Raw genomic sequence first — 14,121 nt, 5'->3', positions numbered from 1 at the left:
GCTTTGTGGGAATCAGGACTTTGGGCTGCTCTGCTTTGGCAATTCTGGCTCTTCCTGGTGTGTTTGTAGTGAATTGCCTGGCATAGCCATGGCATGTGGGGATCTTGGGCATTTAAAAACCCAAAGCTGTGTGTAAGAAATTGAGTTGTGCAGGAAAAGCTTTTTCTGCTGTGACACTTTACTGTAAAAATGTTGGATCTGGACACAAAGACTCTTTGGGCGTTTTGAACTCAAGTAAGGAACCCATGATGGAAATAATCCTGAGGGTTGATCAAGACCTAACCCTCAGGAAATAATCCTGAGGGTTGATCAACACCTTCCAAGTTCCCTCTGAGATTACAAAGTTTTCTTGAGGAGCAATTTTTTTGGAGGGAATGGCTGATATCAGGGGTTACTAGAATTTGGGATGCAGATACAGGCTCTAAGTGCATCAGTGGCACTGACCTGCATGGGGACAAAGCACTTTGGGTTTCTGTGGGATTGGGATCATGGTTCAGCATCATTCCATGTAAAAATGATGTGCTGAGAGGAATTCTTGGATTTTGACACAAAGAATCTTTGGGGGTTTTGCACTCAGGTAAGGAACCCATGATGGAAATAATCCTGAGGGTTGATCAAGACCTAACCCTCAGGAAATAATCCTGAGGGTTGATCAACACCTTCCAAGTTCCCTCTGAGATTACAAAGTTTTCTTGAGGAGCAGTTTTTTTGGAGGGAATGGCTGATATCAGGGGTTACTAGAATTTGGGATGCAGATACAGGCTCTAAGTGCATCAGTGGCACTGACCTGCATGGGGACAAAGCACTTTGGGTTTCTGTGGGATTGGGATCATGGTTCAGCATCATTCCTTGTAAAAATGATGTGCTGAGAGGAATTCTTGAGGGGACAATGCCTTTTACCCTTTGCTTCACTTGTGGGGGCGCCTGAAATTCTGAGCTGATTTTAAAGAATCTTTGGATTGAGGGGGATCTTACAGCCCATCTCATTCCACCCCTGCACTTCCAGGCATCCAGGGCTTCTCTGGGAGTTCCATTGCAGAAAATGGAAGAATTTCCTTCCAATATCCATCTGTCCCTGCTGTTCCCCCTTGTCCTGTCACCACTGCTGTGGCCCAGATTATGAATTCACTGGGGTGTCACACGTCACTTGCAGGGATATTCTTGATGTGCAAGCAGCTCCCTGCCATCACTGCAGGCTCTGTGTGGAAGAGAAGCATTTCTGGGATGAAATGTTATTAATTATGCATCGAGGTGCGTGTCTCTGTTGAATTGAAGCTGCCTCCCAGGCTCCACTCTTCCTCCCAGGCTGCATTATTGGAACGTGGTGTGGGAAGGGCAAACACTTGCAGGTTCTGGTTTTCTTTTGAGGGTAAACACTTTAGGCTTTAAATAAACCAGAAACCACTCTGAGCTTGCTTTAAATTGCCAGTCACAGCTCCTGCTTGTGGTTCCACTCAGCAGTGTTAAATAGTGCTATCTGTTACTGCTGCTTCAAGAGGGCTGAAGACCATTGCATTTTGTTCAGCATCTTTTTTTTTTTTTTTAAACCAATTAAAAATCTTTTCTGCAGTGCCTTGAAGAGGAGAAAATAAACCCACGTTCTCCTGGGTCTTTAATTCAATCAAGTTGTGCAGGAGCAGGGACTGGGGGGATGGAAAGGCTGAAAAGGGCTGGCTCAGCAGGGAGCCAAGCAGCAGAAAAAGCCTTCCCTGAGAACTGAGCAGCAGCAGCTCCCAGGGCCGGGGCTGCTTCATCTACATGCACAGTCACACGGGGCCTGCAGGCTCTGCCCAGCCCCAGAGAGGTTTCACATGTGCCTCCCTGCTGCTTCCAACAATCGGCCTGCGGGGAGGGAGGGAGGGAGGCACCTCGGCATCCCCGGCAGGGCTGGGCAGGCTCAGGGAATGTGTGCCTGGGCAGGGAGCCCTCCAGGGGACACCCACTGCCCTTGGGGCTGCCCCTTCCCTCCAGGGGACACCCAGTGCCCCTGAGCCCCCTTCCTTCCAGGGACACCCACTCCTGGGGCTGCCCTTTCTATTGATCCCAGAGCCCCAACCCTTTCCTCCAAGGGACACCCACTCCTGGGGCTACCCTTGAGCCCCCAGCTCCACTTGCAAAGTCAGATTCATGCCTGGGGATGTGCTTCCATCACTCCCAGAGCCCCCAGCCCTTCTCCTTGAAGGGAGATCCTCTCCTGGGGCTGCTTTTCCACTGCCCTCAGAGCCCCTTCCCTCAGAGGGAACCCTCTCCTGGGGTTGCCATTCCATCACTCCCTGAGCCCCCAGCCCCACTTTCAAAGTCAGATTCATGCCTGGAGATGTCCTTCCATCACTCCCAGAGCCCCCAGCCCCTTCCCTCCAAGGGAAACCCACTCCTAGGGCTGCCCTTTCTATTGATCCCAGAGCCCCCAGCCCCTTCCCTCAAAGGGAACCCTCTCCTGGGGTTGCCATTCCATCACTCCCTGAGCCCCCAGCCCCAATTGAAAAGTCAGATTCATGCCTGGGGATGTCCTTCCATCACTCCCAGAGTCCCTAGCCCTTCTCTTGAAGGGAAACCCACTCCTGAAGCTGTCCTTCCACTGCTCCCCAGCCCCTTTTCTTACTGGGACACGAGGCTTTGGAAGTTACAGGGGGATAATCTTGTTTGATGCAATCCCAGGTGCATTCCTGATCCCACGTCACTCTGGGTGAACTGGAAGTAATTCCAGTCACCAGTGATGTTACTTTTTTGTGCACAAACCTGGGGAATTGTGGAGGAATTCCCAAGACCCCAAACACAAGGATAAAGGTGTACAAGGTTCCTGAGCAGCTGGTGGGTGACAGAGGCACCTCAGTGTCACCAGGGCCTGGTTCCAGCAGAGCTCAGGCTCCCCTGGCCTGGGGCTGGCTGGATTTGCTGAAATTCTGTACTTGGGGACTCCACTGAGTGTTGAGGCTGCTCTCAGCAGGGTCTGTAGCTGTGTCATGGTCTGGTTGCCCCTGGCAGGGATGTGCTGCCTGCTGGGGAAGGGGAATCCATCCTGGAAAATTTAGTTGGTTCCAGAGGCTTCTTCAAGCCCCACAGTTGTGTGCATGAGAGTATCCTTCAGTCAGGTAAAACCCTGCAGCAGAGGGCTCATCCTCTTCTAGAAGCACAGAGGGATCCTGGGCTCCAAATTGGGGCATTTTGCTTAAAAATGGACAGGATTAGTCCAGCCTAAGGTTGTGCCTGTGTGTGATCTCTGGTGATGGAAGAACTGGGCTGGAAGTGCCCTGGTTGTGAATGTGACACCAAATGATCTCAAGCTGTTCCTTCTTCCTTGGTGGTTTACTCCCATGTTCTGCCTGATTTTTGGGAGTTTGGCTTGAATGCTGATTTTCTGTGGGCTGAACACGTGGCACATTGCCTTCACCATGGCTGCTGTGGAAATGAAGGAGGAAAAAAGTGAATTTTTCTGAAAATGGGACTGCATGATCAGTACATGAACCCTGTGCTGTGTGCTCTGGGATGACCCTGGGATCCTGGAACAGGAACAAATCTCAGGAAATCAGTGCAGAGGAGCTGGCTGAGGGCAGCTTTTTCACTTTGCTGGCTTTCCTTGCTCCCTCCATAATTCCTAGGGCAGGCAGTGCTGCCCTGGGGGTTCTCACTTGTTTGTTGGGTTTCTGAAATTTAGAGGAGCTCGAGGGACTCCTGCCCTGTCAGGTCACTGTGGCTGCTTTCCAGGGGTCAGGTTTAAAGCAGGGAGTTGAAGGCATGGCTTCTTTTGAGGAAAACAGGGAAAAATCAGGATCTTTTGGGTGGAGCTGTTAGAAATTGGAAGCACTTTTGAGGAGTAGCCATCTGTTCTGAGGAGCTCCCAACCACGTCAGTGGTTCAGGGACCTGGGAATAGATTTTAACAGAGCTATCTAAAAATTGCTGATGGATCTGCCCTCTGGAAACTCATCCTGGTGCTTTTCAACCTTGTTAAACCTTTCCATTCTTAGCACTGTGCATGCCTGAGTCCAGCTGAGCTGTTGGTGAGAGCAAACCCCCTTTATTTCAGTTTATTTGATAGTTGAGATTCCTTCTTGTGCTCCCTGGTTTCTGTAGCGATGAGCAGCAGTCTCTGCCTCATCCCCTCTACACCAGCTATGAATTTATAAACCTCTCTTGTTTTTACCAAGGATCTATTTTGGGAAGTTATTCCCTATTTCTCACCTTTCTCTGATTTCTCCAACTAAACAGAATCACAGAAACATGGAATGGGTTGGGTTGGGTTGGGAGGGACCTTAAAGCCACAGTGCCACCCCCAGGGACACCTTGCACTGTCCCAGGTGATTCCAAACCCTGTCCAACCTGGCCTTGGGCACTGCCAGGGATCCAGGGGCAGCCCCAGCTGCTCTGGGCACCCTGTGCCAGGGCCTGCCCACCCTCCCAGGGAAGGATTTATCCCAATATCCCATCCATCCCTGCCCTCTGGCAGTGGGAATCCATTCCCCCTTGTCCCCAGGCCCTTCCCTTCTCCAGGTGAACACCCCCAGCTCAGAAATGATGGATTTGAAGTTGTATTTGGAACATGAAGGAGCTCCTGGATCCACATGGCACAATGATGATCCTGTTTTGTTCTTTTTCCTGTTCTAAATCTGTCCCAGTGGTCACACACAGAGTGAGACTGAGCTGCTGTTCCCACAGAATTCCCACAGGGAGCAATGCCAGTGGTTCCCTGAGTGTTTTTAGAGCCCTTTCTGTGTGTGCTGCCACCAGCCCTGCTGCCTTTGGGTGCAGCTGGCTCAGGGTGGCACTGCCCAGGTTAGCAGTGAACTGATCCTTTTCTGAACTGATCCTTTTCTGAACTGATCCTTTTCTGAACTGATGCTTTAGGGAATTTTTTTTGGGGTGAGTCCAGAGGGTGGGCAGCTTTCCTGGGAGGAGGAATGTGTCATCTGGGCAAGGAAAGGCTGAGAGTGACATCAGTCATGGATACCTGAAGTGCCAGCAGGTAAAACCCCCCTCACTGTGGCATTCCTGTGTCCTTTCCTGGTGAAACTCCAAGCTAAATTCCATTTTTATTGTAATCAGGCACAGATTTCATTAATGTCTGAGGGCAGCATCCCTCAGGCAGCCTCTCTGAGGAAGTTATCCCTTGATTGATGCCTGATCAGTGTGCCAGGCTCTGTACACATGCTGGGAGCTAAATTTGGGCAACAGACACTGCCTGGGTGCAGCTGAGCAGTTTTTTCCCCTCTTAAATACTCATAGTTCATGGGGAACTTATTAACACAGCCCCTTGCCCAACTGTTCAGGATTTTCAGAGTTCTATCCAGTAATGAACAAGTTTTTAGGAGAACCACTTGTGATCCTCACTGTCTTGTGAAGCAGACAGGTCTGAGTGTTCCAGCACTTGCAGGAGGGGTTGTTCTGTGTTTTGGAGGTCTCAGCTCTGGTCAGGAATCTCTCCTTGGCTTCCTCTGTGCCCTGGTACCTCAGCTGTGTGGCAGTGAACCTGTTTGGGCATCCTGGGCAGTGCCCAGGGCAGCACCCTCAAGGTGGGCACTGGGCATTCCCTTCACTCCTGAGCTCACCAAACTCCTTGGACAGCAAAAAATGGAGGTCCTTGGCCACCTCTAGATGGGCCCTGGACATTCCCTTCACTGCTGAAGCCTCAGCCAAATTTTTGAGGGGGTTCCTTGGCCAACCAGGCCCTCCCAACCCATATACACTGGGATAGAAAAGGGACTGATGATCCTGCCTGACAATCCAGCTATCAGCCAATATTGATTAGTGCCCAAACCCCGAACAGGGCAATTCAAATAGCAATGGGAAGGGCTCTGCAAGGTGAACAAACAGCAGTGGATTTGCATTTGCAGCTGTTTTCCAGAATTTGCTCTGTTATTCATAATTTGGACTCTTTTCCACAATTTGCTCTGTTATTCATAATTTGGACTCTGTGCACTCTGCATTGGGAATTGGAGCTTGCTGGAGTGGGACTGGCCTGGACAGCTACAGGGGGAACTCAGGGACTCACAGCAGCCTCTGCTCAACAGCCTGAGCTGGAAATCCACTGGAACTGCCTGTGCAGGAGCAGGGAGTTCACTGTACCCACAGATTCCTGAAGACAGGCTGTTCCCCGGAGAAGTCATTTGTAATTCAGCTTTTGGGAGTGGGAGTTTGCTCAGGCTTTTAAATTTAATGAGGATCCAGCTATTTATAAAGCTGGGTTCAGAAGGAGCTGGGAGTGTGGTGGGGCTTTGTGTACCACAATTCCTGGACCCTGTTGGTGGCATTGCTCGGAGAGCTGATCCTGTCTCCTGTGGCTGCTCTTGGCCCCTTCAATTACTGACACATTTAATCCCATTAATTTTGTTTGAAGTGGGTTTTTAAATGGCCATTTATCATTTGTAGTTAGCTGAGCCTTCCCCAGGCTGGTTCTCTGCAGGTTTTCCTCTCCTCACTGTGGCTCCTTTGCCTGGACAGGGTCGGAAGCTCCTCATCATCGGCACCACGAGCCGCAAGGACGTCCTGCAGGAGATGGAGATGCTGAATGCCTTCAGCACCACCATCCACGTGCCCAACATTGCCACAGGGGAGCAGCTCATGGAGGCTTTAGAGGTGAGCAAAAGTTCAAGGATGACAAAAGGTTCCAAACTTGAGGGATTTTGCAGTAGCTGTGTCTGGTGACTCCATCCCGCTTGTCATCGTGTCATAACAGAGCAGCTCTGAGGTTTTAAATTTGCTTCTTAATGAATTAAATTGAGGCAAAATTAGAGAACAGTAGGTCTGGGGAAGGGTTTGTGGTCTGGATTAAAATATTCCAAGGGCAGGGAAGTGGGTAATGAGTATAATTGGGGCGCTTAAACTGAATGTGCCCAGAGGGTGCTCTAGTGGATTGGAACAGCAACAACTGAAGGTGTTTGGTTGTTGAAGAAACAGCAACAACTGAAGGCTGAGGAATTACAAGTTCTTTATAAAATTCCTGTCTTCAGTGCCCTAGTGGGAGTTGTAGTGAATACTGAAGGCTGTTAAAATAAACTGAACAGGCAAATCTTTGGCAAACTTGTCCCAGTGGTGGTGTCACCAAAGCCTGAGAGACACAGAGACACACCTGAGACACTCCTGCAGCAGGTGTGGAAACTCCCTGTGGCTTGAACCATTGTTTCCTTGTAGACCCTGGTCTGGAGAAGACCTGGAGTACAGCATAAAAGCACAGCACAAACTGTTGGATAAGGGATATTATGGAAAAAGCCATGAGGGAATTAAATATTTTGTTTTTGTGTGTTTTGCCTTGTCTAAGATACATTGCAACAAATTTTCCCTCTTAGCTACTAAATGCTTCTAGCTTCCCATTGCCTTTGGCCTAAGGTAGGTACCATTATTGCTGCTCTCAGCCTCCTGTTGTTGATTTTTTACACTGATTTTCCCCCCAGCTCCTGGGTAACTTCAAAGACAAGGAGCGCAGCACGATTGCTCAGAACGTCAAAGGGAAGCCAGTGTGGATCGGGATCAAGAAGCTGCTGATGCTGATAGAAATGTCCTTACAGGTAGGAATGGCTCTGGGAGGAAGGACTGAGCTCCTAGAGCACTCCTGGAGGTTCCCTTCTCTGCAGAACCCCGGTGCTGGTGGCAGCTTTTGCATTGGTTTCATTTGGAAAAGAGATGCAGTGAGGGGAAATGTTCAGAACAAAGAAATCACCACAGCTTGGTCCACAGAGATCTGTAAATCCCCTCCTCGTGCCCATGGGCTGTTCAGAGCTGCACTTACAGAGCATCTGGCTATGGGAGGGGTTGGATTAACTCACCTTTCATGGAATTTCTTTTCTCCACCCAGCATGTTAAGATTGCAGATAGCAATCACCTCAGGTTTTTTGTTAGTTTTTTTTTTTTAAAGAAGAAGGTGCCTGTGCAGGTGTATGTGCTCTTTCCCTGAAGAAGATAAATCTGTCAGGCTGTTCAGCTGCTCTTCTCTTTATTTACCACTTTCAGCACTTTAAAGAAAATAATTGCAGAGGGTAAGAACTATGCAGCTCTGAGCCCTCCCCCGCAGCAGCACCCATGCCTGGAGCTCCTGCTCATGCTGACACGGGCTGAGGGTGCAGCCCTAATCCTGCCCTGACATCCCAGTGCTCCCCCAGCCCCCCCTCTGCTCCCATCAAGTGGATTTAGTGCAGCTGAGTGAGCTGTTCTCAGATCTCCCTCTCAGAAGTGAAGAGACTTGTAGCTGAGAGCTCAGAGCCATGTACCCCTCTGTTCACTCCTCACAATTCTGTTAAAACTTGCTCCGCTCTGAGGATATGCTCTGACTGCATGTCACCTCAGGGAATAAAGTCATTTATCTAGATTACTTTTTCCTCTTCTTCCTTGGCTTTTAATTCCATACCTGGAGGCAAGTCAGTAAGTCATTGCTCACATGTATGAAATGGATTTAAGGGGTGCTGCCCTTCAGGGGCTGCCCTGCTCCCTGAGCCCTGACAATGGCTCCCTTCTTCTGACTCAGGACATGCTCTTGTGCTGCTTTCTCCTCAAGTGCTGGTTCTTTTCAAAGCTGAAGGTGGAGGTTCTGTAAATCATGGGCAGTTCTGAGGTGGCAATGCTGACCCAGCCCTGTGCCCATTCCTGGGGACAGTTCTGGGCACCACAATGTCATAGGGATGGAAAGGAATTAGAGACTGTCCAAAGGAGGGAGCTGAGGGTGAGGAAGGGTCTGGAGGGGCCAGAGGAGGAGCAGCTGAGGTCCCTTGTTCAGCTGGAGCCGAGTGAGGGCAGAGCTCAGTGGGGCTGCAGCTCCAATCTCTGCTCTGGGACAGGGACAGGAGCCAGGCAATGGCTGGAGCTGGGCATGGGGGATTTAGGTTGGATATTAGGGAAAGGTTCTTGCCCCAGAGGGTGCTGGGCAGGGAATGGTCCCATCCCTGAGGCTGCCAGAGCTCCAGGAGGGTTGGACACCACTCCCAGGGATGGGATTTTGGGGTGTCTGTGCAGTTGCAGGCTTGGGCTGGATGATCCCTGTGGGTCCCTTCCCACTGAGGATGTTCCATGATCCTGTGACCAGTGACACAGAATCCTCACTCTGCTGAGGCTGTGCAGCCAAGCTCTGGGGGTTTAATTTTTCCAGCAGACCATTGTTGTGTAGGTGAGTGCAGGACCAGCCAGGCAGAGCTGGGACTATGCCTGTCACTCTGATATTTTATCAAAAATCCCTTTGCCAGGATTTCTTCTCCTGGGAAGCTGGGAACCCTTCAGATTCTCCATGTTTTGCTCCTCTGGGATGTGATTTGGAGAAGTGTTTACCCAGTATGTGAATTGTTTTTAATTAATGGCCAATCAGAGCCAGCTGGGTCGGACTCTCTGAGTCAGTCATGGGTTTTTATTATTCATTCTTGTTAAACCTTCTGATGACTCCTTTCTCTTTCTTTAGGATATTTTTAAAATATAATATAATATGATATAACATAATATGATATAATATGATATGGTATAATATATGATATAATATGATGTGATATGATATGATATATCATATCATATTACATCATAATGTATAATATAATATAATATAATATAATATAATATAATATAATATAATATAATATAATATAATATAATATAATATAATATAATATAATATAATATAATATAATATAATATAATATAATATAATATAATATATCAGCCTTCTGAGAACTTGGAGTCAGTTCTCATCTCTCACCTCATCCTGGGGACCTCACAACACCACATGTGCCCTTTCCCACACACTGAACATCACACATGAAGTGCTGTCACTGTCCCCAGGGCCACTGGGGGTGTCCCTTTGCTGCCCATGGAGGGTTGGCAGCAGGGTGGTTCCTGCTCTGGCACTGGCTTCAGGTGCTTGTGTAACAGCAGAGGTAGCAGCATATGGCAGCTAAATATGAACCAGTTATATTCCAGTCTGAGGTGTTTCCATGACTCCATGTGCTGAACTGCTATAAATACAGGGAGCAGAGCTGGGATCTGAGCACTGAACCCACAGAGAGCTGGGATCTGCCAGGCCCTGCCAGGAAAGCACAGTTGCACTGGGTAAGAAATGCAGCACTGCATCTTGTTTTCAGTGAGCTGTGCCACTGTCACACACATCTTTTATGGAAAATCCTTTCCTTGAGATTTTTCCTCCTGAGAAGCTGAGAGGCCTCAGGAAGAAAATGCAAACAATTTTTACATTTTCTTGCTGCTGTGGAATGCAACAGGTGCATCTGGGATTGGTCTCATGTGGTTGTTTCTAATTAATGGCCAATCACAGTCAGCTGGCTCGGACTCTCTGTCCAAGCCACAAGATTTTGTTATTCATTCTTTCATTTTCTATTCTTAGCCAGCCTTCTGATGAAATCTTTTCTTCTATTCTTTTAGTATAGTTTTAATAGAATATATATAATGAAATAATAAATCAAGCCTTTTGAAACATGGAGTCAGATCCTCATCTCTTCCCTCATCCTAAGACCCCTGTGAACAGTCACAGTACCACAGCTTTTCAGAAGGAGATTTCAGTCTGAAATCACTTAAGAATTCCAAGTGATGGATGAAATTTCTCAGAATTCAGCTGATAAGATGCCAGGTGACTGAATCATTTATAAAAAATGTGCACATTGTGTCTTCCTCTGAATCTAGTGGGGGGTTTTGCTTTGTTAAAGCAGTGACCCCACCCGCAACTCCCTGCAGGGACTCCTGAGCTGGTCAAATAAATTCCAGTGTGTTTCACACTAAACTCACAGAGAACCAGACCCTCAGTATCAAAATCCTTTCTTGGGATACCTGAACTGCTTTGGTGCCCTGGGTGAATTATCTTGTTTATGAGTTGTGTAACCCCACAATTTTAATTTCCCCCAAACTCTGTTACTGGTGTTCTTGGCTTTGTGTATGCTGAGTATCCTGGAATTATTCTGTGCCTTTGTTCCCTGGGTCCACTTAGGATTTGCCATGTGAGTCCCCAAGTGTTTGCAGTGCCCTTGGCTGCAGGACAGGGCCACCTCCAGTGCTCTTGGGTCCCACCTGGGCTTCACCCTGCCCTGGCTGCTCTCTCCATGGTCCTCCTGCTTCCTCTCTCTGTGTTGTTGCTCCTGGACCTTGCTGGCAGCACTCCCAAAGCCAAAATCTCCTCCTGAGCCTGGACGAGTCAGGAAATGTTCCCAAAAACCCCTTCTGGCACCTCCAGGCTTTCCTGATTTGGTAACTTCTGTTTAGCATAAATAAAGCTTAATCAGCATACATAAAACTTAATCTAAGCTATTTGTCTTTAATGTATCTTAATTTTCATGACTGGGAGCTTTGAAAGATCACCATAGAATATTGCTTGCTTTATTTTAAACCAAACACTGCACCTTTGGGGTTCATGGCAGGTTTTCAGGGGGCTCATCACATCTTGGTGGAGGATCTCCTTCTCTGGACTGGAGATTAACAACCTCCCTTCAGTTCCTTTGTTTCTGGAGGGTCCTGGATGTCCTGGGGATGCTGCACCATCCATGTTCTTGTCACCTCTCTGAGCTCTGTCATTGTCAGGCCCCACACTGCTGTTCCAGAGAATTTCCCCCTTAGTTTGGCAGCAGAATTTCTGTTTACAGAGGCTGTGTCCAACAGTCCTGACCCTGCTGTCCCTCTGCTCCACTCCAGCTTCTGCTCCTTCTTGAGCAGATCAGCCTCTGGGCTTTGTGCCTGCATTTTTAATAAGCGATTTGATCAACCCTGAGTTTTCAAATTTTCAAATTGCAGTTGTTTCCAGCTGTATTCTTTTGGACAAGGAGCTGTGTGTGCAGGTAAATGCTGTGTCTCCCCAGGTTATGGACTCAGTTATGGACTCAGAGGGGCGGGAAGCAGCATTTTCCATTTGGGAACAGGACACTGGCCTTGGCAAGTTGGAATTCCAGCTGGTGGCTTTAGAACAGATTTTTTAAGGATGACAAGAGATTTGTCTCACTGTGTCAGGTCAATACTGGGTTTTTAGCAGAACTTTCTGGCTGGGCCTTTGTTGTTTCCTGCTTGTGATGACTTTCCTAAGGTTTCACCTCACTGGTCTGTGGAGCTCTCAGGGATGCTCAGGGTGGGATTTTTGGGGTGTCTTTGCAGGACTCCATGATCCTTGTGGGTCCTGTCCAGCTGAGGACATTCCTGATTGTGTGATTTCCTTTTTTTGGGATCTCTTTGTTGTTTAGATGGATCCTGAGTATCGGGTGAAGAAGTTTTTGGCTCTTCTGAGAGAAGAAGGAACGTAAGTACTTTTATTTTAAAGCAGTGCTTGAATTCTCCTTTTCTGCTCAGAAACGAGCCCGCAGTGGGGTGGATCTGCTCTCCTTGTTGGCCCCTCTGTATTGTCAGAGCTGCATCTGATCAGTTCTTAGAGCAGTTTGGGAGGGGGGAGCTCCTGAAAGTTTGGGAAGCTGCATGCCTGAATTCTCTGCTTTTCTGAATTTACCCTTAACTTTTAAACTATCCATGAGATATTGGGCCAAAATGTAATTTAAGTAAATCAAAAGAGATTCTGCTTGAGTAAAAAAATTTGGAATTTTGGTTTCTTGTGTCTGCTGTCTGAGAGAAGGATGTCCTACTCTTTCCCCATAGGTGCCACAGGGAGTAGTTGAGCCCAGTGGGACAGAATGACTTTCTAATCATGTAGGGCAGTACCTGTGCTGGGGAAACTCACACCAAACTATCTATCCTGGCTCCATGTGAGTGGGTTCCAGTGTGTGCTTGATGCTTTATACATGTGCATGATGCTTTCCTGATGGATTTGGCTTCTTTTGCAAGAGTCCCTACCCTAGACTGAAGGTGGACCAAGTGCAAGATCAACAGCTGGAAAAGTGACCAACCTGGAGAACAAACACTGGGATCTTTACTCTTCTGGACAAAAGTGAAAATGCTCCCCTGATCCCCAGAGCCCCATGTGGAACCTGCATGTGTAGTGCAATACTTTATTCTTTATCTTTGTCTCTCATACCCTGATGTCACGTGGAAGTGTCCCCTGGAGCCCTGTGCTTCTGTCTCTGTATTTTGGGGTGAGCAGGGGGAATGTGCTGGGAGCTTTGGGGCTGACCCTCACTTGTGTCCAGCATTCATGCAGTAGGAAAGAGATCCTGGCTCCTAATAAACCTGCCAGTCTGGTGGAGGGATGCTGAAGCAGTGCTCTGTGTGATCCTGGTCAGGTGGAGGCCTTTTGTGGAGCCAGCCCCATGCCCACACACAGAGCTCCAGCAGGGCCTGGATGCTGCACCCTCTTCATTTAAATCCAGGTGTTTTGGGGCCTGGTGGGATTGGGCACTGAAAGAGGGCAGGGAAGTGTTGATCAGAGTTGAGGAAATTTCCAAATCCAGTATTTAAGGCATCAAACCTTGTTGTTCATCCAACAACACTTTTAGCAATGCTGGTTCCAACCTCCAGCTCTTCCTGAGTTCTGTAGTTGGCAGCTTTGGTATCCTCCAGCCTCATTTTATCCATTTTTCCTGCCATGTTACCAAAGGTTGAAATTCCTCCTTTAGAGACAGAGAGGAGGCCAAGCTCTGCAGGTGCAGGAGATGAGTGTTGCCATGTTTTTGCACTGAAATAAAGGAATGTATCAAACCTTTGCTCCATGCTCCTTCCCCTGCTCCCCTGGCCTCAGGGAGATGCTGAGGCTCCACTCCTTCCAGAAGGTTCCTGGAACATACCTCAGCGTGGTGGGGCATGAAATCAAAGCCATTTAGCAGATGTTAGTCAGTGTAGCTCCCCAACCTCGAGCAGCCCCACTGCAAGGGCTGGCAGGGTGTGCAGGGGGTGTTCCCAGAGGGTCCCCATGTCCTTCCAGGTCCCGTTGTCCTCAGTGTGCTCACAGCAGTTGGGGTGCTCAGGGCACTCCACTCCGCTCCTCTGGCAGTGCTGTTGTGTTGTGATGCTCTTGTGAGTCCCAGTGGTGGCTCCCTCTCATTTTTTTTGTGTAGGATCTTGTGAATTTATTTGTTCCTCCCTTCCCCTCTGCCGGTCCAGGTGACAGCAGCACACAGTAACTTATATTTCAGAGTAAATGATGTAAACATTATCGTGTCTGTGTCCAGAAACTATATGGATGAATAATAAATATCTGGTTTAATTGCACATTCAATGGATTCAATAAAAAGCACAACTCCTTGTGATGATCTGTGTCTGCTCCTGGTGTGTGTGCAGC

The 14,121-nt window shown here is 48.3% G+C and overlaps 1 protein-coding gene across 2 annotated transcripts in view; it reads left to right on the top strand.

The window, feature by feature from the left end:
• Positions 1–14,089, top strand: part of NSF (N-ethylmaleimide sensitive factor, vesicle fusing ATPase) — a 73,971-nt gene extending 59,882 nt beyond the window's left edge. Inside the window, exons 18-21 of one of the 2 annotated variants that reach the window (XM_063179062.1) lie at positions 6,438–6,572; positions 7,388–7,501; positions 12,140–12,195; positions 12,732–14,089. In XM_063179062.1, coding sequence (XP_063035132.1) covers positions 6,438–6,572; positions 7,388–7,501; positions 12,140–12,195; positions 12,732–12,750 — 324 coding nt within the window. In that variant the 3' untranslated portion in view covers positions 12,751–14,089. Of the gene's footprint in view, positions 1–6,437; positions 6,573–7,387; positions 7,502–12,139; positions 12,196–12,545 lie in introns of both variants that reach the window. The other variant, XM_063179063.1, reaches the window with a different exon arrangement.
• Positions 14,090–14,121: the final 32 nt, after the last annotated feature.

Source organism: Melospiza melodia, chromosome 30, assembly GCF_035770615.1.
Source record: "Melospiza melodia melodia isolate bMelMel2 chromosome 30, bMelMel2.pri, whole genome shotgun sequence".
NCBI lineage: Eukaryota > Metazoa > Chordata > Aves > Passeriformes > Passerellidae > Melospiza > Melospiza melodia.
Note: the sequence above shows the minus strand (reverse complement) of the source record. Positions and strands in the feature narration are given on the sequence as shown.